The sequence below is a fragment of the Carcharhinus amblyrhynchos genome, chromosome 32 (genome assembly GCF_965287045.1).
Source record: "Carcharhinus amblyrhynchos chromosome 32, sCarAmb.v2.hapA, whole genome shotgun sequence".
In the NCBI taxonomy this organism is placed as follows: domain Eukaryota; kingdom Metazoa; phylum Chordata; class Chondrichthyes; order Carcharhiniformes; family Carcharhinidae; genus Carcharhinus; species Carcharhinus amblyrhynchos.
This window is the reverse complement of record NC_137355.1, coordinates 7,189,581-7,216,419: the sequence shown is the minus strand read 5'-3', so window position 1 is coordinate 7,216,419 and position 26,839 is coordinate 7,189,581. Positions and strand designations below refer to the sequence as shown.

The 26,839-nt window shown below is 46.1% G+C and overlaps 1 protein-coding gene across 1 annotated transcript; it reads left to right on the top strand.

The window, feature by feature from the left end:
* The first annotated feature begins 535 nt into the window (after nucleotides 1-535).
* sec11a (SEC11 homolog A, signal peptidase complex subunit) lies at nucleotides 536-26,089 on the top strand. The gene is made up of 6 exons (XM_080216113.1): nucleotides 536-687; nucleotides 8,555-8,664; nucleotides 10,753-10,902; nucleotides 11,935-12,054; nucleotides 23,758-23,815; nucleotides 24,344-26,089. The coding sequence occupies exons 1-6, from the start codon at nucleotides 637-639 to the stop codon at nucleotides 24,392-24,394; spliced, it is 540 nt and encodes a 179-aa protein (XP_080072239.1). The 5' UTR covers nucleotides 536-636; the 3' UTR covers nucleotides 24,395-26,089.
* Nucleotides 26,090-26,839: the final 750 nt, after the last annotated feature.

Sequence of the window (26,839 nt, the reverse complement as noted above, 5' to 3'; positions counted from 1 at the left end):
TTCTCCCCGTGTCTGTGTGGGTTTCCTCCGGGTGCTCCAGTTTCCTCCCACAGTCTGAAAGATGTGCTGGTTAGGTACATTGGCTGGGTTAAATTCTCCCTCAATGTACCTGAACAGGCGCTGGGGTGTGGCGATTTGGGGATTTTCACAGTAACTTCATTGTAGCGTTAATGTAAGCAGACTTGTGACACTAAATTTACAACAGAATAAAAGCTTGTCAGCCGCTCATTGATGTGGAGATGCCGGTGTTGGACTGGGGTGGGCACAGTAAGAAGTCTCACAACACCAGGTTAAAGTCCAACAGGTTTATTTGGCAGCTTGTAACCTGGTGTTGTGAGACTTCTTACTGAGCTACTCCTTGGCTAGATGACATGCTGATGGAGAGGAGCTACAGAGGTGGGGGGAAATGACAGGATCCCTTTAAGGCTGCCATTTGGTGTGTGTGTCCCTTTAAATCTCCCAGAGGGCGACGGGCCCAAGCTCCTTCCGGTGTGTGGATGTTGAATCAGCTTCCGGTTGGGTCGGGGTTTCCGGTTCTGGCGGTTGGAGGAGCTGTGTGTGTGTGGGGGGAGTTGAGTTGAATTTGTTTCCGTGATTTTGATGCGGGTTTGAGGCGGCGGGAGGCGGGAGGCCAGGATGATGTCCCTGGATTTTCTCAACGATGTGCGGCGCATGAATAAGCGGCAGGTGGGCAGCGGCGGGAGCGGAAACTCGCGCCGGACTCGGCTCCCCCCCTCCCTCCCCCATCTCCCTCCCCCTCCCTCCCCCCTTCCTTCCCCCCCTCTCTCCCCCCCCACTCCCTCCCCCCTCTCTCCCCCCACTCCCTCCCCCCTCTCTCCCCCCACTCCCTCCCCCCTCTCTCTCTCCCTCCCCTCCGTCCCTCCCCCCCTCCCTCTCTCTCTCTCCCCCCCTCTCTCTCTCTCTCTCTCTCTCCCTCTCTCCCCCCCTCTCTCTCTCTCCCTCTCTCCCCCCCCCCCTCTCTCTCCCCCCCCCCCCTCTCTCTCCCCCCCCCCCCTCTCTCTCCCCCCCCCTCTCTCTCTCTCCCCCCCTCTCTCTCTCTCCCCCCCCCCTCTCTCTCTCTCCCCCCCCCCCCTTCTCTCTCTCCCCCCCCCCCTCTCTCTCTCTTCCCCCCCCCCCTCTCGGCGCTCCCTGGTTAAAGACTATATTTGTATATTGCTTTTCACCATCCTCTCATTTTCACTCAAATTCTTTGCCAATTTCTGTCTCCATTTTAACACTTTAAATCCCATCAACCCCCCACCTTCCAATCACCTCTGGAATCTCCTCCAGCCTCATTACTCTCCAAATAACGCACTCTTCCCCCTCCTCAGTTTGTGTGTGCCCCCTCTCAGTTTGCATCTCTCTCCCGCGTCCTGTACTATCTGTTTCTGCTCCCCCGGTCCCATCCCATTCAATAGTGATGCACCCCCAAAGGGCCGAATGGCTTACTCATAGAACGTAGGAGGAGGCCATTCAGCCCTTCGAGCGTGCTCTGCCATTCATCACGATCATGGCTGATTGTCCAACTCAATAGCCTAATTCTGCTTTCTCCCCATATCCTTTAATCCCATTTATGCCAACTGCTATATCCAGTCGCCTCTTGAATACATTCAATGTTTTGGGATCAACTAATTCCTGTGGTAATGAATTCCACAGGCTCACCACTCTTTGGGTGAAGAAATGTCTCCTCACCTCTGTCCTAAACGGTCTACCCTGAATCCTCAGACTGTTCTGGATTCCCCCACCATCAGGAACATCTTCCTTGCATAATGAATTCAAGAATTTTTCCCACTACCAATGTTAAGCTTATTGATCTGTAATTCCCTGTTTTCTGTCTACTTCCCTTTTTGAATATTGGAGTGACATTCTCTACCCTCCAATCTGCAGGGACTGTTCCAGAGTCTGTAGAATCCTGGAAGATGACCACCAATGCATCCACTATTTCTAGAGCCACTTAAGTACTCTGGGATGTAGATTATCAGGCTCTGAGAAATTTATCTGCCTTCCCCATCAATTTTCCCAGCACAATTTCCCTACTAATATTGATCTCCCTCAATTCTTCCCCCTCACTAAATCTTGCATTCTCCAACATTTCTGGCATCAGATTTGTCCTCTTCTGTGAAGACAACCAAAATATGTATTCAGTTGCTTGGCCATTTCTTTGTCACCTATTATACATTCCCCCCATTTCTGTCTGTAGGGGACCTACATTTGTCTTCAGCCTCTTTCTCTTCACGTCTCTATACTCGTGTACCTATTTTCTATATTTCTAACCTCAAACTTCATATGTTGCCTTGTTGCAGCTTGTATAGATTCACTGCCCCTTCCTTCTGCGCCCCCCCCCCTCTCCAAGTGACATTTTCTCTTCTGTAATGTAATTGTCTTCATGTTGGGAAGAAAAATTGACAGGAATGCCTCAATTTGGATTGAACATTGAGAGCCCGTGATGTGGTAATGGTGACGATGCTTTTGAGAAGAGCTGGTTGATTCCATATGGAACGCTGAAAGCCTGGTAGAAGCAGCATCATGGAGCGTCAGTGCTGGCAACATGCACCCCCCACGTGGTGCAGAAACCAACAGGCATTTGATTGCATTCGGGAGCATTTGTATTTTTGGCACAAACAGGATCCAGATCCTTTGTTGCAAAAAAAGTGAATGTTCAGTTAGAAATGACTTTACTGTGTTTGTGCCAGGGAAGGTGCGAGTCTAGATTTCATTGTCACAGATTCCAAGCATTCCTTTAACAGTCAGGGATATGATGGGTTTCCGTGCCCGTTGGGTACCGCAGGGGCTGAGGTGCCTTATAGACCCCGACAATCACATTTTGATTTGATGTGTCTTAGGTTTCCTTTGTACTTTTTTTTTCTGTTTGGGCCATTTCCCCCTCCTTTTGGGGAGCTGCCCCCTTTTTCTTTGTCCAAATGTAACTTAAGTTTGTTTACTTGGTGACCCGAAAGACTGAGTGGTCTCCTTTGTCAGATGCATGGTTTGTTAATATTCCACTGACTTGTGGCTCGTATTTTGGTAATATTCCCCCTATACTCCATCAGTGAAGCTTGAATATGTTGCTATATTAAATTCAAAAGGTGGCAAGTGGAGTTTGATGTACACATTGCTAATTAGCACATCCTTAACATGCACATTTGTGATGTGGGCTTTGCTGATTGGACCAGCATTTATTGCCCCTCCCTCCCAGCTGCCCTTGAGATGCTGTGTCCAGTTCTGGCTACACTATTACAGAAAGGATATTATTAAACTAGAAAGAGTGCAGAAGAGATTTACTAGGATGCTATCGAGTCTTGATGGTTTGAGTTATAAGTAGAAACTGCATAGACTGGGACTTTTTCCTCTGGAGCGAAGGAGGCTGAGGGGTGATTTTATCAAGGTCTATAAAATAATGAGGGGCACAGATCAGCTAGATAGTCAACATCTTTTCCCAAAGGTAGGGGAGTGTAAAACTAGAGGGCATAGGATTAAGGTGAGAAGGGGAGAGATACAAAAGGTCCAGAGGGGTAATTGTTTCACACACAGCAGAGTGTCTAGAGCAAGCTGCGGAGGTAGTAGTAGAGGTGGATACAATTTTGCCTTTTAAAAAGTGTTTCCAGTTACGTGGGTAACATGGATATAGGGGGGATATGGGACAAATGCAGGCAATTAGGACTAGCTTGGGAGTTTTTAAAAAAGGCGACTTGGACAAGTTGGGTGGAAGAGCCTGTTTCCATGCTGTGAACTTCTATAACTCTGGTGGTGAACTGTCTTCTCGAATTGCTGTAATCCATTTAGTGCAGGTACACAGTGCTGTAGGAAGAGTTTTCAAAGATTTTGATCCAGCGATGGTGAAAGAATGACGATATATTTCCAAGTCAGGATGGTTTGTTGATTGGAGGGAACCTTACAGATGATGTTCTCATGAGTCTGCTGCCCTTGTCCTTCTGGGTAGTGGTCATGGGTTTGGAAGGTGATGTGCAAGGAGCCTTGATGAGTTGCTGCAGTGCGTCTTGTGGATGGTACACATTGTGTGTTGGTGCAGGGAATGAATGTTTAAGGTGGGGGATGGGAGTGTCAATCAAGTGAGTCACTTTGTCCTGGATAGTCAAGCTTCTTGAGTGTTGTTGGAGCTACAGTCAGTATTCCATCACACTCCTGATTTGTGCCTTGTAGAAGGAGAACAGGCTTTGGGGAATCAGGAGGTGTTTCTCGCCACAGAGTTGGAGTACTGTGTTGGAGTACAGCTGGAGTACTGTGTGCAGTTTTGGGCGCCGTACTTACACAAGGATATTTTGGCCTTGGAGGGAGTGCAGAGGAGGTTTACTAGGATGATGCCGGAGTTGAGGGGGTTGAGCTATGAGGAGAGGCTGAATAAATTAGGCTTGTACTCGTTAGAGTTTAGAAGAATGAGGGGAGATCTCATTGAGACGTATAAGATGATGAATGGGACGGATAGGATAGAGGTGGAGAGACTCTTCCCGCTCAGAAAGGACAGTAGGACTAGGGGGCACAGCCTCAAGATAAAGGGGGGGGGCGCGGTTTAGCACGGAGTTGAGGAGGAACTTCTTCACTCAAAGGGTGGTGAATCTCTGGAATTCTCTGCCCGTTGAAGTGGTGGAGGCTACCTCGCTAAATATTTTTAAGACGCGGGTTGATGGGTTTTTGATAAGAGAGGGGATTAAGGGTTATGGGGAGAGGGCGGGAATGTGGAACTGAGCCACAACAGATCAGCCATGATCTTATTGAATGGCGGGGCAGGCTCGAAGGGCTAGTTGGCCTCCTCCTGCTCCTATTTCTTATGTTCTTATGAGTTCCCAGCTTCTGACCTGCTCTTGTAGCCACAATATTTATATGGCTGGTCCAGTTCAAATCAGATCACATGCAAATCTTGTTATCTGACTCTGGCACAGTGGTTAGCACTGCTGCCTCTCAGCGCTATGGACCCAGGTTCAATTCCCAACTTGGCTCACTGCCTGTGTGGCATTTACACATTCTCCCCAAGTCTGCCTGCGTTCCCTCTGGGTGCTCTGATTTCCCCCTACTGTCCAAAGATGTGCGGGTTAGGTTGATTGGCCATGCTAAATTGACCCCAGCATCAGGGATTAGCAGGGTTGGGGGATAGGGTGGGATTGGTGCTGGTGCAGGCTCAGTGGGCCAAATGGCCTGCTGTGCTATAGGGATTCTATGTTTCTATTCTTACTCTGGGATAGGAAAGGAGAAAAGTTTAAAGGAAATATTAGGAGGGGCTTCTTCATGCAGAGAGTAGGAGTGTGGAATGAGCTGCCGGATAAAGTGGTAAATGCAGGGTCACTTTTAACATTTAAGAAAAACTTGGACGGGTTCATGGATGAGAGGTGTGTGGAGGGATATGGTTCAAGTGCAGGTCAGTGGGACTAGGCAAAAAATGGTTCAGCACAGACAAGGGCCAAAAGGCCTGTTTCTGAGCTGTAATTTTCTATGGTTCTATGTTTTGAACTCTGGGGAATGATGGTCCCTGCTCAAGCTTGTTTCAAATGTTCCTTTTAAAAGCCGCTATCTGAGTAGCCAATGTTTGGGAGTGGAAAATTGGAACTAGAACACCTTGAGGAATGCTCAGCTGATTTCATGAGAGATTCCTGTTGATTAACCCAACTGTCTAAATCCCTAAATGCTGTCCTTGACGAGGTGCCAGGGAATAAACACAGCAAATAATTAACTTTTTAGCAAAAAAAAACTTACGGATGAAAGTGACAGCTGCTTTTTAAATTTAGTTCTTTTGCTGTAAGTGACACTGCCACGTGATTTGCCCATCAGTAGTTGCTGAGAAGATGGTGCTTTGAGTTGCAATTAATTGTTTTGTTGGGGCACAGTTTCTAAGCTTGTCTTGTGAACTACAGTCACCTGCCAAGCTCGGCAAGGATGTCAGAATCCCTGACCTCAAGGTTATTGGTGAACCAGATTAGCCTTTACAGCAAATCAACTTCTTTTTGTTTCTGCTGGTAGTCCAGCTGTAGCTAAACTTTTCTATGTTGATTCTGATGTCTATAAAATGAGGCTAACAAATTTAATATTATTCACGTGATAACTGGACTGTAGGGTATTGTGAGTGCACAAGATACAGTTGAACACACATCTGGAAGTCGCTGTTTGAGATGTGCTGTGTTCCCTTCTGGCTGTCCATTGATATGTATGCAATGGTGTGAAGTTCCTGTCCTGACAGCATGGAAATGAACTAACCTCACCACGGTTAAATCAGACTTCAGTATCAACATCCTTTGAACGGCACTATAAATCTTAGTTACTGCAGACAACCTGTCTGGTACTAAAAAATTAATTTTGGAATCGAAGGTGTTCTTATAGCCATCAACAGAGATTATAAAAACTTCCATTGTCTTTTTCTTCTCTCTCTCTGTCCAGATTGTCTTTCCCTCTCTGTATCTCACATTGAATCTTGATTATGGGTGGCACAGTGGTTAGCACTGCTGCCTCACAGCACCAGGGACCTGGGTTCAATTCCTGGTTTGGGTCACTGTCTGTGCAGAGTTTGCACGTTCTCCCCGTGTCTGCGTGGGCTTCCTCCGGGTGCTCCAGTTTCCTCCAGTGGGACACTAATAAATAAAGTTAAAACTCCTATTCTGCAAACTTCAGGTATGGAGTCTGTGCTGCTCATTAATATTCCCTCAGTCTGGGAGAAGGGTCGCACAGTGTCTTTGCAGAGGTTCCCAGATGTAGAGGGAATGTGCCATTCAATTGTCAGATTTTGATAGGCCTCTAATAGTATCTTAAACCAACACTTTGCAGCTCATGTGCTTTTCTAAACCCCAAGATATCAAGTCAGGTGATTCAGAATTGGCCAGGTGACAGAATGTGTAGTGAATTGTTTGAAATTGCTGTTGTGTTGGAAGGCTGACCTGCATTGTAGTTGGGGCATTTTAATACTAGCTTGCTGCCACAAGTTACCATTTCACCAAATAATGAATTTGGAAACATGCAAAATTCTAGAGGCAAAGTGAGACATGGGATGAAAGTAAAGGGATGAGTCTTTGCTGAATTAGTCATTAAGTTAAAAGAATAGAACCAACGTTATGAATCTGGATAACCCATCGTCAGCTTCCTTGACTTTTACAGATGCACCATAGAAAGCATCCTTTCTGGTTGTATCACAGCTTGGTATGGGCTCCTGCTCTGCCCAAGACTGCAAGAAACTACAAACGGTCGTGAATGTAGCCAAATCCATCTCAAACCAGCCTCCCATCCATTGACTCTGTCTGCACTTCCCAGTGCCTCCGCAAAGCAGCCATCATAATTAAGGACCCCACGCACCCCGGACATTCTCTCTTCCACCTTCTTCCTTCGGGAAAGATATGAAAAAAAACTAAGGTCATGCACAACTGATTCAAAAACAGCTTCTTCCCTGCTGCTGTCAGACTTTTGAATGGACCTACCTTGCATCAAGTTGATCTTTTGTACAACCTATCAAAACTGTAACACTACATTCTGTACTCTCTCGTTTCCTTGTCTATGATTGGTATCTTTTGTCTGTACAGCGCTCAAGGAACAATACTTTTCACTGTTAATACACGTGACAATAATAAATAAAATCAAATTAAATTGAAATTGATGAAGGGTCATCCAGACTGGAAATGTTGGCTGTATTCTCTCTCCACAGATGCTGTCAGACCTGCTGAGATTTTCCAGCATTTTCTCTATTCTTATTGCTGAGTTATTGTCCAGTACACGCTGGGTTGACTGTTGGAGGTCTCCGTGATTATCTATCCGGCTGCGGTTACTGTGTGTTTGGGCAAAGCCCTAACCATTCTCTTTACGTGTTCAGATCAGCTTTAAGAAATGGAGATCACACTTTTTAAAGTTTTTATCTTGGCTTATTACCAGCATCTAATTTGACGCATGAGACTGATTCTGGGTGTTCTGTTCTGAATATTTTCAGCTATGCTCTTTAGAACGTGTTGTTTATGGCGCTGCTCTCAATGCTCGCTAACATCAGCAAAATACTGCGGATGCTGGAAAATCTCAGCGGGTCTGGCAGTGTCTGTGGGGAGAGAAACTGACTCAGTGATGTGCGGGTTAGGTTGATTGGCCATGTTAAATTGCCCCTTAGTGTTAGGGGAACTAGCAGGGAAAATAGATGGGGTTACAGGAATAGGGCCTGGGTAGGATTGTGGTCGCTGCAGACTCAATGGGCCAAATGGCCTCCTTCTGCCCTGTAGAGATTCTACAATTCTGTGAATATTTTGAGTCTGTTTTGCCTCTACACCTGGTGGAGTCAAACAGACTCAAAATGTTAACTGTTTTCTCTCCCAACAGATCTGAGTTTTTGCAGCTTTCTCTGTTTTTGTCTCTGTGTCACAATGTTTTGTTTTCCACTAAGCTGTGGATAGTGTTAGCGTCAGTTTTTATAAGTGGACTGGACTGAAGGATGGGAGTTGAAAGAGGGGCTGTGATGAGACTCGTTGGGAGCGCGAGACCAGTGCAGATAAATCAAAGTTTTGCTTGACATTGTTCAAACCTTAGTGAAATGTAAATGGGAAGCATTGCCGCGTACTTAATCCATTGATTCTCCTTCCAGCTGTATTATCAGGTGCTGAATTTTGGAATGATTGTGTCTTCCGCGCTGATGATCTGGAAAGGATTAATGGTTCTAACGGGAAGTGAAAGTCCGATTGTAGTTGTACTCAGGTAAGTGATAAACTGATTGTTCTTTTATTCAGGTGCGAATTCTCAGCGACTCTTCAGGTCTCCGGATCTGTGTGTTTGTCTTAATTCCCACCACCCCTGTTCAATATGAATCGCTGAATTGTACATGTCACTGTTTTGTAAGCAACCTCTTTCAAATGCTGGAACTACACCATCCACATACCATAACTTCTCCATTTTTAATCGTCTTGTCTCGGTAGCAGATTAGACCATTAGTTAGAAATGTTCATCGTTAAATATAGGGACCCAGGTACATGAATTGCAAACATTCAGTTGCAGCAAATGATTAGAAATACGAAGTAAATATTGTTCATTGTAAGGGGAATGGAATATAAAAGCAGGAATGTTTTGATACAGTTGTACAAGGTGAGACTAGTGTATAGTTCTGGTCTCAGGAAAGGACACAGTTGCATCAGAAGCACTTCAGCGAAGGTTTGCTCAACTTTGATTTATTCATAAGATGTGGGTATCACTGGTTAGGCCAGCATTTATTGCCTGTCCTGAATTGCCCTCAAGAAGGTGGAGGTGAGCTGCCTTCTCGAACCGCTGCCATCCATGTGGTGTTGGTACACGCATAGTGCTGTTGGGGAGGAAGTTCCAGAAGTTTGACCCAGTGTCTGGGAACAAATGACAATGCACTTCCAAGTCAGTATGATGAGCGACTTGGAGGGAACAGGGTGAATTTAGCATGGCCAATGCACCTAACCAGAATGACTTTCAGTCTGTGGGAGGAAATCCATACAGACTCCACACAGACAATGACCTGAGGCCAGAATTGGACCCAGGTTTCTGGTACTGAGATGCAGCAGTGCCAACCACTGTGCCACCCCGTGAGAGTCATGAACCTTTGAAACACTCTCCATCAGAGAGCAGCAGAAGCTGGGTCATTGTGTATATTTTAAGGTTGAATTAGATAGATTTTTGATTGACGAGGGTAAAGAGGCTAGCCAGGAAAGTGGCATTGAGCTCACATCAGATCAATCAATGACCTTATTGAATGGTGGAGCAGGCTCGAAGGGCTGAATGGTTTAAGTATGTTTGGGGTTCTATAAAACAAAACACTGTGGGTGCTGGAAATTGGAAGTAAAAAGAAACGCTGCAGGCCGGACAGAGAGAAACAGTTAATGTTGCGTCAGTGACTTATTCAAATCTCCCCAATCCTACAATTCTGTCCACTTACTAGAAACTTATAAATAACACTTTACCCATTTAGCAGTTTACTGGCCCAGACAAGCATATTTAATAAGTGGGCAGCACGGTAGCACAGTGGTTAGCACTGCTGCTTCACAGCTCCGGGGTCCCGGGTTCGATTCCCAGCTCGGGTCACTGTCTGTGTGGAGTTTGCACATTCTCCTCATGTCTGTGTGGGTTTCCTCCCACAGTCCAAAGATGTGCCGGTTAGGTTGATTGGCCATGCTAAGAAATTGCCCCTTAGAGTCCAGGGTAGTGGAGGTTAGAGGGATTAGTGAGTATAATATACAGGGACATGGGGTGGGGCCTGGGTGGTATTGTGTTTGGTGCAGACTCGATGGGCTGAAGGGCTTCTTTCTGCACTGTAGGATTCTATGATTCAGGTCAGTGAGTGATCGTTAGTACAGAATGCTGACACTGTTTCCCTCCTTACAGGTGTTTTCTGTTTTGTGTTTCCAGCATTTTCACTTATTAAATATGCTTGTCTGGGCCAGTAAACTGCTAAATGGCTAAGTGTTATTTATGAGTTTCTAGTAAGGGGACAGGATTGTAGGATTGGTGAGATTTGAATAAGTCACTGATGCAAATTGACTTAGTGATCCCAAAACACACTTGAAAATAAACTGACAAACTGTAGACAGGTAGATTTGCTCATTGTCACTCAGTGACATCTACTGGAGACGGTCTGTTATCTAGTGAGGGTGAGGTTGACAAGGATGGATCATTTGAGGAATTAGTCACCAGGCAAAGCACCAGGAAACTGCAAACATTGGAATCTCAATTGCAATAGGGATGATTTGGAGAGATTTTATCCCAGAATCCTGCGAAATGTCCCATCTCTGCAGTGAAAAGTCTGACACTCTGATATGTCTCTTTCAGTGGGAGTATGGAGCCTGCCTTCCACCGAGGTGACCTCCTCTTCCTGACCAACCGTGTGGAAGATCCCATCCGAGTTGGCGAAATAGTGGTTTTCAGAATTGAAGGACGAGAAATTCCAATAGTACACAGAGTGCTGAAGATTCATGAGAAGTATGTGCTTCTAATCCAGGAATCCTGGTGGTTTATAAACAGAAAATCATTCTTTAAGGTGTTGACTGGCTCGAGTTAACGCCTCTTGACAGTTTATTGCACTGTACAGCAGAATGGTAGAATTTTTGAGTGTAATTTACTCCCCCAAATTTCTCTGTAGGTTAATGTTTCGGAGGAGCAATACGCAGTCGGAGAGCCTATAGCCCATTCTCATCCTGTCCTCTTCCCACATCCCCAAGAGGGAAGTGATTGTTCTGTCACCGACTGGATTGGTACTGGGAAAGTGGAATGAAGGAACTGAAGAATAATCATATTAATGTCGCTAATGTTAGGGACCAGATCAGAAACACCAAGGTATATTGTGAAGTTAGACTAGACCCCAACTATTTTTAAATTTGGCATTAGTGTGAGGATACAATGTTTCTCTCTAGGTGTGATTCTATTAACACATTTATTAAAACACGCTTTACTTTAACAATACAGTTTAACTATAACAAAAAAATTAACTTTTACCAATTGAAATATTTAAACATAATAAATAAATCTGTTGGACTTTAACCTGGGGTGTTGTGAGATTTCTTACTGTGTTTACCCCAGTCCAACGCTGGCCTCTCCACATCATGAAATTACTGGAGCAGCTTTTCTGCTATTCAGCAGATTAGGTGTCTCTGGCCTACTTACTAAAGTGCTAACTTTAAACAAAACTTAGTTGTTTTTCATAAAAGATATCTTGTACCCTTTTTATCGAGTATCCCTATCTCTGTTAGCTGTGTAGTCCTAGAGCTCTCTGAGATCTCTGCGCTCCTCCGAGTCTTTGTGTGTGTGATTGATTTCCATCGTCCCACCAGCGGCAGCCGTGCTTAACTACCAGGGTCCAAAGCTCTGGCATGACTTCCCCAAATTCTTTCTAATTCTCCCTCCTCCACCTTTACAATGCTCCTTAAAATTGGCCCTGTCCCAATATCTCTTGTGCGGTTTGGTGTTTGGTGATTGTGAAAACATTGTGAGCAAACTCTTATTCTCCTGTTCCAGGGAAAACGGGGACATCAAATTCCTGACGAAAGGTGACAACAATGCTGTTGATGACCGGGGCCTGTATAAACAGGGACAACACTGGCTAGAAAAGAAAGATGTAGTGGGACGAGCACGCGGGTGAGTTACAGATTGGTCACATGTGATCTCTCTATTGGCTGCTATGCTCCACTCAACAGACTTTTCCTCATTATACAGTAAAAATGGAAATGGCTAATCCACAATTTAATTTTTGTTTATAGAATTATCTTTCTGTTAGAGCTTTATGATACATTCAGTGGAGAGGGCCTGGGAGAAGGTTGCTAATGTTATGTTGAAGCTGTAACCAAAGTCTGTTGAGGTGCAGAGGGATCTAGGTGTTCTAGTACATGAGTCACAAAGTTAGTATGCAGGTTGCAGCATGTAACCAAGAAGATTAACGGATTTCTATCCTTTATTACAAGAGGAGTTGGAACATAAAAGTAAGGATGTTATGCTGCAGGCCATTGGTGAGGCTGCATCTGGAATATCGTGTGGTTTTGGTCTCCTTATTTAAGAAATTATTTAAGATTTAATTGCATCTGAAGTGGTGAAGAGGAGGTTTACTAGATTAATACTGGCATGAGCAGGTTGTCTTTTGCGGATATGCTGGAAAGGCTAGGCTGAGTTTGAAAGAGTGAAGGATGATTTGATTGAAGTATATAAGATCTTGAATGTCCTTGACGAGATAAACGTGGAACGGATGTTTCCACTTGCGGGTGAGTGCCAGACTAGATAGTGCTGTTTCAAAATTTGGGGTCCCCCTTTTTGGGACAGAGATTAGGAGAATTTTTTTCTGTCAGAGGGTTGTACAACCTTTGAACTCTCCGCCTCAGAAAGCGATGGAGTCAGGATCACTGAGTATTTTTAAGACAGGTGTAGATAGATTCTTAGGCGAGGGAAACAAAGGGAACACAACACCTACAGATCCACCATGATTTTACTGCATGGTGGAGCAGGCCTGAGAGGTCGTGTGGCATACTCCTCCTATTTTGTATGATGTGGAAATGCCAGCATTGGACCGGGGTGGGCACAGTAAGAAGCCTCACAACAAGGCTAAAATCCAACAGGTTTATTTGGAATTATTTTGTATGTTCCATATGATCTTCCGATAGAGAAACTGTGTAAACAGAGGACATGGCAGAGCAAGGCAAGCAGCAGAGAAATGACTAAGATTACAAACAGGTGCTAACTAAAGGCAGAGAATTGCAATCTCCTGCCCCATCAGCATGTTAGAAACAGTGTCAGGTGGTGAGCTGGCATGTGGCTGTCTTTCTAAAAGCTACAACCTTTCCACAATGAATGTCTTTATTTCAGTCTAACAAGCAGCTGATCTCCTGAAGCAAGCCAGGGTTCGATTCCCGGCTTGGATCACTGCCTGTTGGAGTCTGCACGTTCTCCACATGTCTGCGTGGGTTTCCTCCAGGTTTCATCCCACAGTCCAAAGGTGCAGATTAGGTGGATGGGCCATGCTCAATTGACCCTAGTGTCAGGGGGACTAGCAGGGTAAATGCGTGAGGTTACGGGAATTGGCCTGGGTGGGATTGTGGTCTGTACAGACTCAATGGTAAAAAGTCTGACAACACCAGGTTTTAGTCCAACCGATTTATTTGATAGTAAACGCACAAGCTTTCGGGTTAGTCCCTTCGTCAGGTGAATGGAGAGTTCTGGCCTCAGACAGAGCATATAAAGCACAGACAGTTTAGAGATTACTGATTAGAATGCAAATATTCGCATTCGGGACTAACCCGAAAGCTTGTGCGTTTACTATCAAATCGGTTGGACTAAAACCTGGTGTTGTCAGACTTTTTACTGTGTTCACCCCAGTCCAACGCCGGCACATCCACATCAGACTCAATGGGCCATACGGCCACCTCTGACCTGTAGGCATTCTATGACATCAGGGCCGCTTGCCGTATTCTTCCTTGTAATAGCGCCAAGGGATCTTTTCCATCCACCTGACCAGGCAGATGGGGCCTTGGCTTAATGGCTCATCTGAAAAAGACAAGCTATTGCATTGAGTATTCAAATGCTTACTCACAATCAAAATTCAAACGCTGGAACCTAGGAGGAAATTCCAGACCCAGTCACCTCTGAAAGCAGGCACTTGAGATCAAGTTTGTTGTACGTAGGGGCTGCTGTACTGGGTATTAATGATCAGTTATGACAGTACTAATACCCTGAGGGTCTGTGACCCAATTTTGCATTAAAACAAATTGTCTTGAAATAATCTGCATGAATTTCCATGTCTGTCAGCTATTCCTGCTTCACTCAGCCAGGCAGATTCTTGTCCACCTTGAACCGCGGTGAGGGAGAACCACTCCTGATCAATCTCGAGATATTTTTAAATGGTGCAGAGCACAGGAAACTTGGGAGTCATTGTTCAAGATTCTCTTAAGATTAATGTGCAGATTCAGTCACCAGTTAGGAAGGCAAATGCAATGTTAGCTTTCATGCCAAGAGGGCTAGAATTCAAGAGCAGGGATGTACTTCTGAGGCTCTGGTCAGACCCCATTTGGAGTACTGTGAACAATTTTGAGTCCTGTACCTAAGGATGGATGCCCTGGCCTTGGAAAGGGCCCAGAGGAGGTTCGCAAGAATGATCCCTGGAATGAAGAGCTTACGGTATGAGGAACGGTTGAGGACTCTGGGTCTGTAATTATTGGAGTTTAGAAGGATGTGCAGGGATCTTATTGAAGCTTACAGGATACTGCGAGGCCCGGATAGAGTGGACGTGGAGAGGATGTTTCCACTAATAGGAAAAACTAGAACCAGAGGGCACAACCCCAGGCTAAAGAGACAATTCTTTAAAACAGAGATGAGGAGGAATTTCTTCAGCCAGAGAGTGGGGAATCTGTGGAACTCTTTGCTGCAGAAGGCTGTGGAGGCCAGGTCATTGAGTGTCTTTAAGACAGAGATAACTAGGTTCTTGATTAATAAGGGGAGCAGGGGTTATGGGAAAAAGGCAGGAGAATGGGGATGAGAAAAATATCAACCATGATTGAATGGTGGAGCAGACTTGATGGGCCGAGTGGCCTAATTCTGCTCCTGTGTCTCATGGTCTTATAAACCTCCCTATTTTGTACATCCAACAAGCCAACCAAAGGGGAACAATTTTGGCAGGCAGGAGAAAAGATCATTCACCGTCAAATGTCTTTCAGAACCCGGGTGGTCCTCACATTCTGCCACATCTGTCTGGTTGACACCAAAGACCGTTGCTCTAAACAAGACGAGGGAAAGACTTGCATTTATTTATAACACCTTTAGTGAGCACGGGATGCCACAAAGCACTTTACAGCCAATGGAATGAGGCAGCCACGGTTGTAGGAAACAAAGCAGCTTATTTGCATAGCACACTCCCATAAAGAGCAGTGTGATCATTGTCAGGCTATCTGTTCTTTTAGCAAGAGAACTTGATAGAGCAGACGCAGCACCGTTTCGTTAAGGGGAAGTCGTGTCTGACAAATTTATTGGAGTTCTATGTGGATGTGTCTAGGGCGGTGGATAGAGGAGAGCTGGTGGATGTGGTCTTTCTTGATTTTCAGAAGGCGTTTGACAAGGTACCTCGAGGTTATTGCAGAAGGTCAGGGGACATGGAGTTGGGGGTAAGGTGTTAGCATGGATAGAGGATTGGTTGTCAAATAGGAGACAGAGTGGGGGTTAATGGGTGCTATTCGGATTGGCGGTTGGTGACTAGTGGAGTGCCCCAGGGGTCGGTGCTGGGGCCTCAGCTATTTACCATTTATATCGATGATCTGGAGGAGGGAACCGAGTGGTGTTGAAATTTGCTGATGACACCAAGATTGGGGGAACGGCAAATTGCGCGGAGGGTGTGGAGAGTCTGCAGAAGGATCTAGATAGGCTGGGCGAATGGGCCAGGAAATGGCAAATGGAATTTAATGTTGGCAAGTGCGAGGTGGTCCACTTTGGTAGGAATAATGGTAGGAAGGACTATTACTTACGTGGAGAAAAACTGCAGCAGGCGACGGTGCAGAGGGACCTCGGGGTCCTTGTGCATGAGTCGCAAAAACCCAGCTTGCAGGTGCAGCAGGTGGTCAGGAAGGCGAATGGGACGCTGGCCTTCATCGCGAGGGGGATTGAATATAAAAGTAGGGAGGTCTTGCTGCAGTTGTATAGGGCATTGGTGAGGCTGCAGCTGGAGTACTGTGTGCAGTTTTGGTCGCCGTACTTACGCAAGGATATTTTGGCCGTGGAGGGAGTGCAGTGGAGGTTTACTAGGCTGGTACCGGAGTTGAGGGGGTTGAGCTATGAGGAGAGGCTGAATAAACTAGGCTTGTACTCAGTTTAGAAGAATGAGGGGAGATCTCATTGAGACGTATAAGATGATGAATGGAATGGATAGGATAGAGGTGGAGAGGCTATTCCTGCTCAGAAAGGACAGTAGGACTAGGGGGCACAGCGTCAAGATAAAGGGGGGGCGGTTTAGAACAGAGTTGAGGAGGAACTTCTTCACTCAAAGGGTGGTGAATCTCTGGAATTCTCTGCCCGTTGAAGTGGTGGAGGCTGCCTCGCTAAATATTTTTAAGACGCGGGTTGGTGGGTTTTTGATAAACGAGAGGGTTATGGGGAGAGGGCGGGAAAGTGGAACTGAGCCACGACAGATCATCTTATTGAATGGCGGGGCAGGCTCGAAGGGCTGGATGGCCTACTCCTGCTCCTATTTCTTATGTTCAATGGGGAAGGGTCAGAACATGGAGGGATCTGATGGCCAGCTTTAGAATTTTGAGCTGTAGTTTGGTAAGCTGTAGCTCAGTGAGCACGGGGATGATGGTTGAATGGCATTCGATGCAAGAAACGAGCCAGGCAGCAGAGGTTTGGGTGACCCCTGGTTTGTGGAGGGTAGCATATGGGAGATCGGCCGGGTGTATGTTAGAACAGTCGGGAGGTAGCAGAGACGTAGGTGAGTGGTTTCAGCTGAGGCAGGGGCAGAGACAGGTGATGTTGTGAAGGTGGAAATGGGCAGTTTTAGTGCCAGCGTTGTAATGTAATTGAAAGCTTATGATGATTCAATGACTGTGAACATTCTACATGATAGTAAAGAGGCAGAGAGAGGGAACAGAGTTTGGAACCGGGACTGAAGATAATGGCTTCAATCTTAAATAAACTTTAAATATATATTTAATTATTGTCACGAATAGGCTTACATTAACACTGCAGTGAAGTTGTTAATGTAAGTTGTGAAAATCCCCTAGTTGCCACACTTCGGCACCTGTTCGGGTACACTGAGGGAGATTTTAACATGGCCAACGCACCTAACCAGCACGTCTTTCGGACTGTGGGAGGAAACCGGAGCACCCAAAGGAAATCCACACAGAAATGGGGAGAACATGCAAACTCCACACTGACAGTGACCAAGCTGTGAATTGAACCCGGGTCACTGGCGCTGTGAGGCAGCAGTATTAACCATTGCACCACTGATTTCTGCGAGAAATTATTGACCAAAAGAGATAATGTCACTCTTCTCTACTCTCCCCCGCTCCCCGACACCCACATCCTGTGAAAGAATGGGGAAGGAAAAGCAGCAGCTTGTTCAGTTTTTTGCTTGAAAAATAATTGCATCTTATCTAACAGGATGCTTGCTGGAACAAAATGGCTTGAATCCTGCGCCTCTTTCACTGTTAATTGAATTGGATTTTTGTGATTGGCACCCAGCTCGAGGATGGGTGCATTAACCATGCAGCTTCATGGCAGCTGGTGGGAGATGAGCATTCTGGATACGTTGTGCAATGTCAAATTTGTCTCCAGCAGCCTTGTTCTTTAAAATGTAGTGGGGAGCCAGGGCTATATCATTCCTGGCAGGCGTTCCTTTCCTCTCTAAGTGTTTTTAGGAAAGCACTTTAGATAAAAGTGCATTCCTCCTCTGTATTTTCAGCTTTTAAAAAAATAATACTAGGTGGGAACGTTATCTTTAGTCGGGGAAGGAGGTTTGAGACACACAGGTGAGCTGTTTACTGCAGGGTCACTGGGCTAATTTCAGTTCTGCTTTTGTGGCAGTGGCTGGACTGTTTTGCTAAAAGGGGAATTTAATAGCGCACTGTTCTCAGCTCTTAACTCTCCAACTCGGGATCTGTATTTTAAAAGCAGCCCAGCAATGGATTTGGGTCATGGGAAATGACTCTTCCCTTTCCTCTAATGTTTTGTGCATTTAACAGCCTCCCTTCCATTTTAGTCTCTCTGCTTTTACTCTCTGAAGCGAATTCATGTGCTTAATGGCTCAAATAACCACGACACAACTGTTGGTCAGTGTCAGGATAAGGGGATTTTTTTTTAAAGCAGTGGAAATGCAAGGAGCACAGATAACATGGTCCAGACTGCAGCAGACGTAACTGTTAAAGCTTGTACTATAATCAGTCACTTGTTCCTACAAATCTGAATGAAGTGAAGAGAGCGGAACTTGTACCGATACACTGACCAATACATCAACAGTGTAATTGTGGGTTTTTAACAGTCACAGGAGGTGAATCATAAATTTTGAGCTGCACACGTTATCTATGACTGCAGCAAGCTGCAGAAGTCTTGCATCAATTGTACAAACCCATGAAGCATAGAATATGTTCGTTAACAACAGATAGTTGCAGAGATGTGGGGCGAATCTTTGACATCAGCTACTGTGTAAGTTGCATAACCTCATCCTGAAACATATTCAAGTGTCACATTTATCATTGTGTCAGCTGCATTGTGTGCAATGTAAATGTGGTGGTTTATTGTCAGCAGGCGGAAGAAGGTAGAAGGGAGGGAGCGCTGTCTGCTGCCCTTTCATTCCTGACCTTGGCTGAGTGGATGCTGCCCCAACAGGTGAACAGTTGCAAATTTTGCATCGTTTGTCTGGGCCAAACCTCCCTGTGTGTGGGCAGAGTGTGAAACCATGCACAGAGTGCCGGTGATCCCAATGCACAGTGAACAAAATGTACATATAGATAACGCGTGCAACATTTATGATTCACCTCCTGTTAAAAACCCACAATTACACTGTGGATGTATTGGTCAGTGTATCGGTACAAGTTCCGCTCTCTTCACTTCATTCAGATTTGTAGAAACAAGTGACTGATTATAGTACAAGCCTAAACAGTTACATCTGCTGCAGTCTGGACCATGTTATCTGTGCTCCTTGCATTTCCATTGCTTTAAAAAAAAGTCCCCTTATCCTGACACTGACCGACTGTTGTGTCGTGGATATTTCAGCCATTAAGAACATGAATTTGCTTTGGAGAGTAAAAGCAGAGAGAGACTAAAATGGAAGGGAGGCTGTTAAATGCACAAAGCATTGGGAGCGCATACGCATGCATGCATTCTCTCTCTCTCTCTCTCTCGCATGCGCGCACTCGCCCTGCCACCACAGAAAGAATAAAAAGTCACCCCATCCCACCAGCTCTGGGAGTCCCCTCACCCCTACCCACCCTCACAGGCACACACAGGAGACAAAATGCCAAGCCAGTGGAGGACAACAAACCACCCTTCAGCCCACGACCTACCCACCACCGTCCCTATCACAAAACCCCCAGGACTTGTCTTTCACCACCGCCTGACCTCTTGCAACCCCTGCCCCCCCCCCCCAATTCTCCCCGTAACCCACCTACTACCCCCTCAGTAGTCCCCCCACCCACCCAAAAACAGAATCTGACTCAGCAACAGATAGAAAACCTCCCCAGCCAGAAAACTACTAGAAAAACAACTCTCCAACACACACATCACTTGGACATCCATCCCAGCCCCCAGCAACACCTAAACCCCCAACTTAGCAGCCGCCTCCTCCTTTCACACATCATCTCAACACCACCCCCCACCTAAAATACAGCAGAAGCAGACCATCACCACATTTTCCTTTGTTCTTTCTCCCCCTGCTCCCACCCCCAACCTACTTCTCTTCTGCCATGTGGGGGTAACCCTGCCCCCTGCTCATCACCCCACCCAAGAAAAACTAACAAATAATATGTAATATATAAGAAAAATATCCAGGAGGCAAGAATATGACAAGTCACAAGGTCAGGGCAAGGCATCAGAGGGGAGCAACAAGGGCTCAACATGGACCGAAAGTGGCAGAGCACAAAGGGGACACGTTCTTTCTGTGTCTGACCCAAAAGTCTCTCTCTCCCCCACACACACACTCTCTCTCTCTCTGTCCCCCACACTCTCACACACTCTCTCTCTCCCCCTCCCCCACACTCCTCCTCTGTCTCACATAATTTAAATGTGACATGACAGATATCGGGTCCTGTGGTAAAGGGGTTGCCCGCTGTTTCAAGTCACTGAACCGTTCTAACCTTACGTAGTTTCTGCAGCAGCAAGTAACATCCGTGTTGAAAGCCCTCTGTGTCAGTTTAATGGCCTGTGTATCCTGTTTGAGATCATCCTCGATATTGGTGCATGTCTGATGTCCTAAAATACCTGTTAAATATTTCAAATAAAACTGTTAACAGGTTTAATAAGTGTTAAAGTGTTCTATATTGTCTGAATATATGTATAGATTGTACAATTCATGATCAAGTGCAACAGTCTGTTTCGTTAGACTAGAGCAGGAAAGCTTAGTGTAAATACATTTGGGCATTTGAGAGTTTCGAATTGCTTTTGTGTATGTTAATATCCGAAACTTGCTGGATCCCAGAGAATTATCATAAAATAACACTTTAAGCTGCCATTACTAAGCAAATGGGAGAGAATTGCAAAGTAACTACCTGAAAGATGTCAAGGAATCCAGTTTAATGATTATCCTCTGAGTGAGACTATTCATAACGATAGTTTGCAGATTCGTGAGGGTTTAAATTTAGCAGAGTGGCTAATGGCTGAAGCTACCATTTTCTCGTTTGCACCCACAGTTTGCAGGGTAATTCTCAACAGGGATGTTTTGAGAGGATCTATAGCTCATCTGTTCAGTTTAGTCCAGTCGTTTACTCCTTAGAATCCTGTGAATTTCAATATATCGGTGCTTGTCTGAAATTCAATTTTCCAGCCTGTTTTTGACCTTGTGCTGTGTATTGCAGTGAAGCGATGTGCTTTTAATTACAGCAACTGTCTGGTTAGAATGAAGCTTGCACCAGCTGACCATTACACACCAGGATAACTCCCTTGTTTAAGTTTGTTTCATTTCACACCCTTTTAATCCCATTAGAATCTTTTCTGATTTAAAGGCATTGTAATTTTCAGGTGAGTGGATCACCTTGGAATATTTTATTCGATTAAACGCACTCTGATGTTGCGATCTGAGAAGTAATCACTGACCTGATTAGTTTATTGCTGAAGTACACAGACTCGGAAGTGGAATTTGGAGTAAAAAGACTCCTTTGGCAATAACAGGTTGTCCATGGTATTCTCACACAATTATCCCCACTCTTTATGGAGTTAGTTAAGCTCATCATTTTCCCCCAGCCTCCTTTCCCAAACCAACCCCCCCCGCCCCCAAACGTCTACCACAACCCTTCTCTCCTATACTAAACCCGGACCATCTACCCCCCTCCTTTCCAACCCCCCACCATCGAGCCCCATTGCCTAACCCCACACCACCTACCACAATCCTTACCCCTCCCTAACCTCTCACCATCTACCACAACGCTTCTCTGCCTTTCCTAACTCCCCCCCCCCCCCCCCACAATTTACCCCCTTTCCTAACCCCATAACCTACAACCCGTTTCCCTGACCCCGCACCATCTATCCCCCCCTTCCTGATCCGCACCATCTATTCCCCCCCCTCCCAGACCCCGCACCATCTATCCCCCCCCCTTCCAGACCCTGCACCAACTATCCCCCCCTTCCAGACCCCGCACCAACTATCCCCCCCCACCTTCCAGACCCCGCACTAACTATCCCCCCCCCTTCCAGACCCCGCACCAACTATCCCCCCCCCTTCCAGACCCCGCACCAACTATCCCCCCCCCTTCCAGACCCCGCACCAACTATCCCCCCCCCCTTCCAGACCCCGCACCAACTATCCCCCCCCCCTTCCAGACCCCGCACCAACTATCCCCCCCCCCTTCCAGACCCTGCACCAACTATCCCCCCCCCCTTCCAGACCCCGCACCAACTATCCCCCCCCCCTTCCAGACCCCGCACCAACTATCCCCCCCCTTCCAGACCCCGCACCAACTATCCCCCCCCCTTCCAGACCCCGCACCAACTATCCCCCCCCCCTCCAGACCCCGCACCAACTATCCCCCCCCCTTCCAGACCCCGCACCATCTATCCCCCCCCTTCCTGACCAGCACCATCTATTCCCCCACCACCCCCTCCCAGACCCCGCACCAACTATCCCCCCCCTTCCAGACCCCGCACCAACTATCCCCCCCCCCCTTCCAGACCCCGCACCAACTATCTCCCCCCCCCCCCACCCTTCCAGACCCCGCACCAACTATCCCCCCCCCCCCCCCCCCCGACCCCGCACCAACTATCCCCCCCCCCCCCCCAGACCCCGCACCATCTACCCCCCCCCCCCCCCCCTCCCAGACCCCGCACCATCTACCCCCCCCCCCCCGGCCCTGCATCATCTACTGCCAAACCTCTTTTGACAAGGTGATGTAACAATGTGAAATTCCCCCTGAGAAACATTCTGGACTCGAGCAGCTGATCCCAATTTCCCCCAAAAAGCTTAGTCTGCTGAAAGACAGGATGAGCAAGATTCCATTCCTAGTGATCCCTTTACCCCCAGCCCAAATGCTGTATTCAGCCTTGGCACCCTGTGTGTAACTTGCACAGAAAACCAGCTGGTATTAAATCAGAATTAGAGGTGCTGGAAACAGGTGATTAAGAAGAAGCTAATGGAGCTACAAGTGACACAGAGGAACCCTAATCTGATCTCATCTGTACTCTGTTCCCCCTTACTGGCTTTCCAGCAGTTTCCTCCCTTTACATCTTTCAGTATCTGCTCCAAGTAATTGGGGGTGTCACAGCTTAAAAACCTCCTGAATGACGGCAGTGGGAGTGGCCAGTTGCTCCTTGACCTGGAGTCTGTGTTCCCTTCCTCCTCCAATCACAGAGCCTGAACCTGGAGGAGCAGCCGGAGTGGCAGTGAGAGAGTCTGTGATTGGAGGAGCTGAAACAGTCAGCGATGGAGAGACAGATCCTCGGATTGGAGGAGCAGTTGGCCCATGCTTGCTGCTCGTCCAATCAGAATAGAGGGGTGACCTTCCTTTCGATATTTTGGGGCCCATTTTTGATCTATTGTGTGGGCTATTTGTGAAGTCTCGAGGGCAAATTGACCCCCCGCCACCCCCGGAACTCTGCTTGCCTGGCATTGCTAGAGTTTAACTTTCCCCAAGTGACACAGTCTTCATGTGTGAATCTAGACAGTACATCCAGCAGTTACTCCCAATTAATCTCATTCTTAATTCCCTAGATCAGGGAGCTGGAAATAATCAACCCTCCCACCCCCAGCCAGCCACAACCTGCAGGCGAGATCAGCCAACTGAGCAGAAACAAAGGATGAATAGTGTGCTCTGGCTCATGTACCCAAAGAAATAATTTCACGCACCAGGTCAAAATGAAGCATTTTGGAACCTAATCAAGGGGAATAGATGAAAACATAAGAACATAAGAAATAGGAGCAGGAGTAGGCCATCCAGCCCTTTGAGCCTGCCCCGCCATTCAATAAGATCATGGCTGATCTGTCGCTGCTCAGTTCCACTTTCCCAAAAATCACAAAGTGTGATGCAATGGAATGGATTTGGCTGTGTACCATTGAGGGGGTCAAGGCTGGTTCTCGGGATGTGGGTGATGTCAGTAAAGCTGCGGTTAGTTAAAGATTCTGTTATGATTTGAGATTACAAATTGTCTAAGCCATTTCCAATATCTTTCCAGGTTTGTACCGTACATAGGTATAGTGACCATCCTGATGAATGACTATCCAAAATTTAAGGTAACTTGAATCCTCCAACAGAAGCATCTTTAGTAGAAGTATAAATGTGTTTTCCTGTGTGTGTATATGTTTTTCAATGTGTGATGGACTATGCACTGTGTCTTTCAGTGTGTGACTATGCAAATGTGTATTTCAGTGTATGATGGACTATGCAGTGAATGTATTTGTTTGTGATGGACTGTGTAATGTGTGAGTTTTTCAGTGTGTGTCAGACTGTGCACTGTGTACCTTTCAGTGTGTGTCTTTCAGTGTGTGATGGACTGCACTGAGAGTGTGTTTGTGTGTGATGGACTATGCACTTGTGTGTGTTTTTCAGTGTATGATGGACTATGCACTGTGTGTTTTTGTTTGTGATGTACTATGCACTGTGTGTTTTTCAGTGTGTTGGACTGTGCACTGTGTACCTTTCAGTGTGTGTCTCTCTTTCAGTGTGTGATGGACTGCACTGTGTGTGTGTTTGTGTGTGATGGACTACGTAATGTGTGTGCTTTTTAGTGTATGATGGACTATGCACGGTGTGTTTTTCAGTATGCGGTACTCGTTCTGCTGGGACTCTTTGTCCTCGTCCATCGGGAGTGAAGAGTGGATGGACTCTGCCCGAGGAAGTTCGCAGAGTTCCTCACGCCACGCCAAATGTTTAAAATGAAGAAAATGACCAGCAGCGGTGCAATTCTGCAGCTATTCCCGCGGATTTCTGCTTTCTGCCAGATGTCGATTCAGTGTTTTTAAATGGAGATCAGTACTGTAGGAACACAAACATTCTTTTGGTTTCTGAATTTAGATTTCTATTGCAATCCAGGGTGGGGAGGTGCTGTTGAAGCCAGTTGGGTCAGTTTGCCTCCTGCACGTTTTAGCTTGCCGCTTGTTTTGATTTGCTACTGCTGTTTCAGTACAAATGCACGTGTCTTTTCCTGTGTGTGGGGCGGTGGAATAGGTCACCTCCATGTCCACTCTCCCAACCAGCCTGAGAAACACCCCGGCCCCTCAGACGGTTTGGAGAAACCACAAATCACTTCTATCTGAAGAATATACAGTACGATAAGTGGTTGGCGGGCGATATAACCCAAAGACAGCGAACGGACAAGTGGATCTGTCCAGTGCATCATGCGTCAGGTCCAGAGGGTAGTGTAGAGAATGGGGAGCTGATGCTCACTCCTTCTCTCAACCCTCAATACAAACTGGAAATCTCCAAATGCCAGTGTGTATAAATCTGGACTGTAATGTAGATATCAGAGCTTTTTTACATATTGGATGGTTAGCAATCATCTCTTTCCCATTTATCTGTGTTATCCCAGTCTTTTTTGGTCACTGTACTCAAATAAGGTGATGTGTGAGTGACCCTTTGTCTATTGTGACAGAGATGTGGGAACGTTGTATACAAATCATATCCTAACCCTGGGACATCAGTGCAATGTCCTATACTCAGCTGGGGAGTGGTTTGCCAGTAAAAAAAAATGGCAGCCAGCTCACAGTCATTTACATCCATTTGTCCACAATCTTCATTGCTTTTACAGATATGTGTAGGACTGTGCACACGACGTATTTGTTTGTACTGAAATGCTGTGGCAGTTGGGCCCAATGAGCCTTTATAAATGGGAGTGAAAGATGACACTGGCAATTTGTAAGCAACTTAGAATAGAGACCCCCCCCCTTCCTCCAAACTCTGGAATACCCTGCTGCCCAATAAAATCTGCTTGGAAATCCTCTCACTGCCCTTGTAGCAGCTTGTCTCAGTAGTAATGAGCAACCCCCTCAGTACTTTCCTGAAGTGAAGTATTTTGGATGTACCCAGCCTATTTTGTTCTAGTTATGTTTGTCGTTCTCCTTGTACGTTTGGCATTGTGTGAAGTGCCTGCTCATCCATTCTTCATTTTGAGCAGTATTCTCTCTCTCTCTCTCTCCCCCCAATTCTTCCCCTCTTCACTGTCATTTCGAAGCACAAATCTCCTCAGAGTGGATCTGGAATTTTTAAATTGGTCATTTCTAAGGTTTTTTATTAAATAGTTTTAGACAATCCCCTGAACACGCAGACTCACACTCTTTGTGCTTATTCTTCTACAAAGCATGCTGGTGTACTGCTGTCAGTATTTCCAGCTCGCTATTCAGAGAGCAGAGCCCCCTCCGTTTTCCCAGGGAGCTGGGCCCAAACTGTCTTGTCTGATTACAGTGTGGGATACTCTAGCCCTGCAACCCACAGGAATCCCTTCCCAAATGATCATCTTGGAGCGGTGGGAATTGGGAAAGTCAATAAAAAACCATTTCTATAATTTACAATGCGTCTTGTGTCTTTGTTCATTTCGTTCATGATAAATCAGTCACTAGCTTTAAAGTGTCATCTCACCTTTCGTGTTAATAATGTGACCCCTGCTTTCTCCACCCCCGCGCCCCCCCCAAATCATAGGAAGGATATTATTAAACTAGAAAGAGTGCAGAAAAGATTTACTAGGATGCTACTGGGGTTTCATGGTATGAGTTATAAGGAGAGGCTGGAAAGACTGGGACTATTTTTTCCTTGGATCATAGAATGTTGAGGGGGGACCTTACAGATATAAAATAATGAGGGGCACAGATCAGCGAGATAGTCAATATCTTTTCCCAAAGGTAGGGGAGTCTAAAACTAGAGGGCATAGGTTTAAGGTGAGAGGAGAAAGATACAAAAGGGTCCAGAGGGGCACAGAGGATGGTAAGTGTCTGGAACGAGCTGCCAGAAGTAGTGGGTAGAGGTGGGTGCAATTTTGACTTTTGTAAAATCATTTAGACAGTTAAATGGGTATGATGGGTGTAGTGGGATATGGGTTAAACATGGTCAATTGGGACTAGCTTAATGGTTAAAAACAGGGGGCAACATGAACAAGTTGGGCTGAAGGGCCTGTTTCCATGCTGTAAACCTCTGACTCTATAACCATCTTTGTTATTCCCATTGAGTGTCCAATTTCTAAAGATTGCCTGTGTGTGCTGTGTGTTACATGGAAAATTAAAGATTACCAAAAGCCCTGTGATAATATCCTGTCAACGCGCAACACT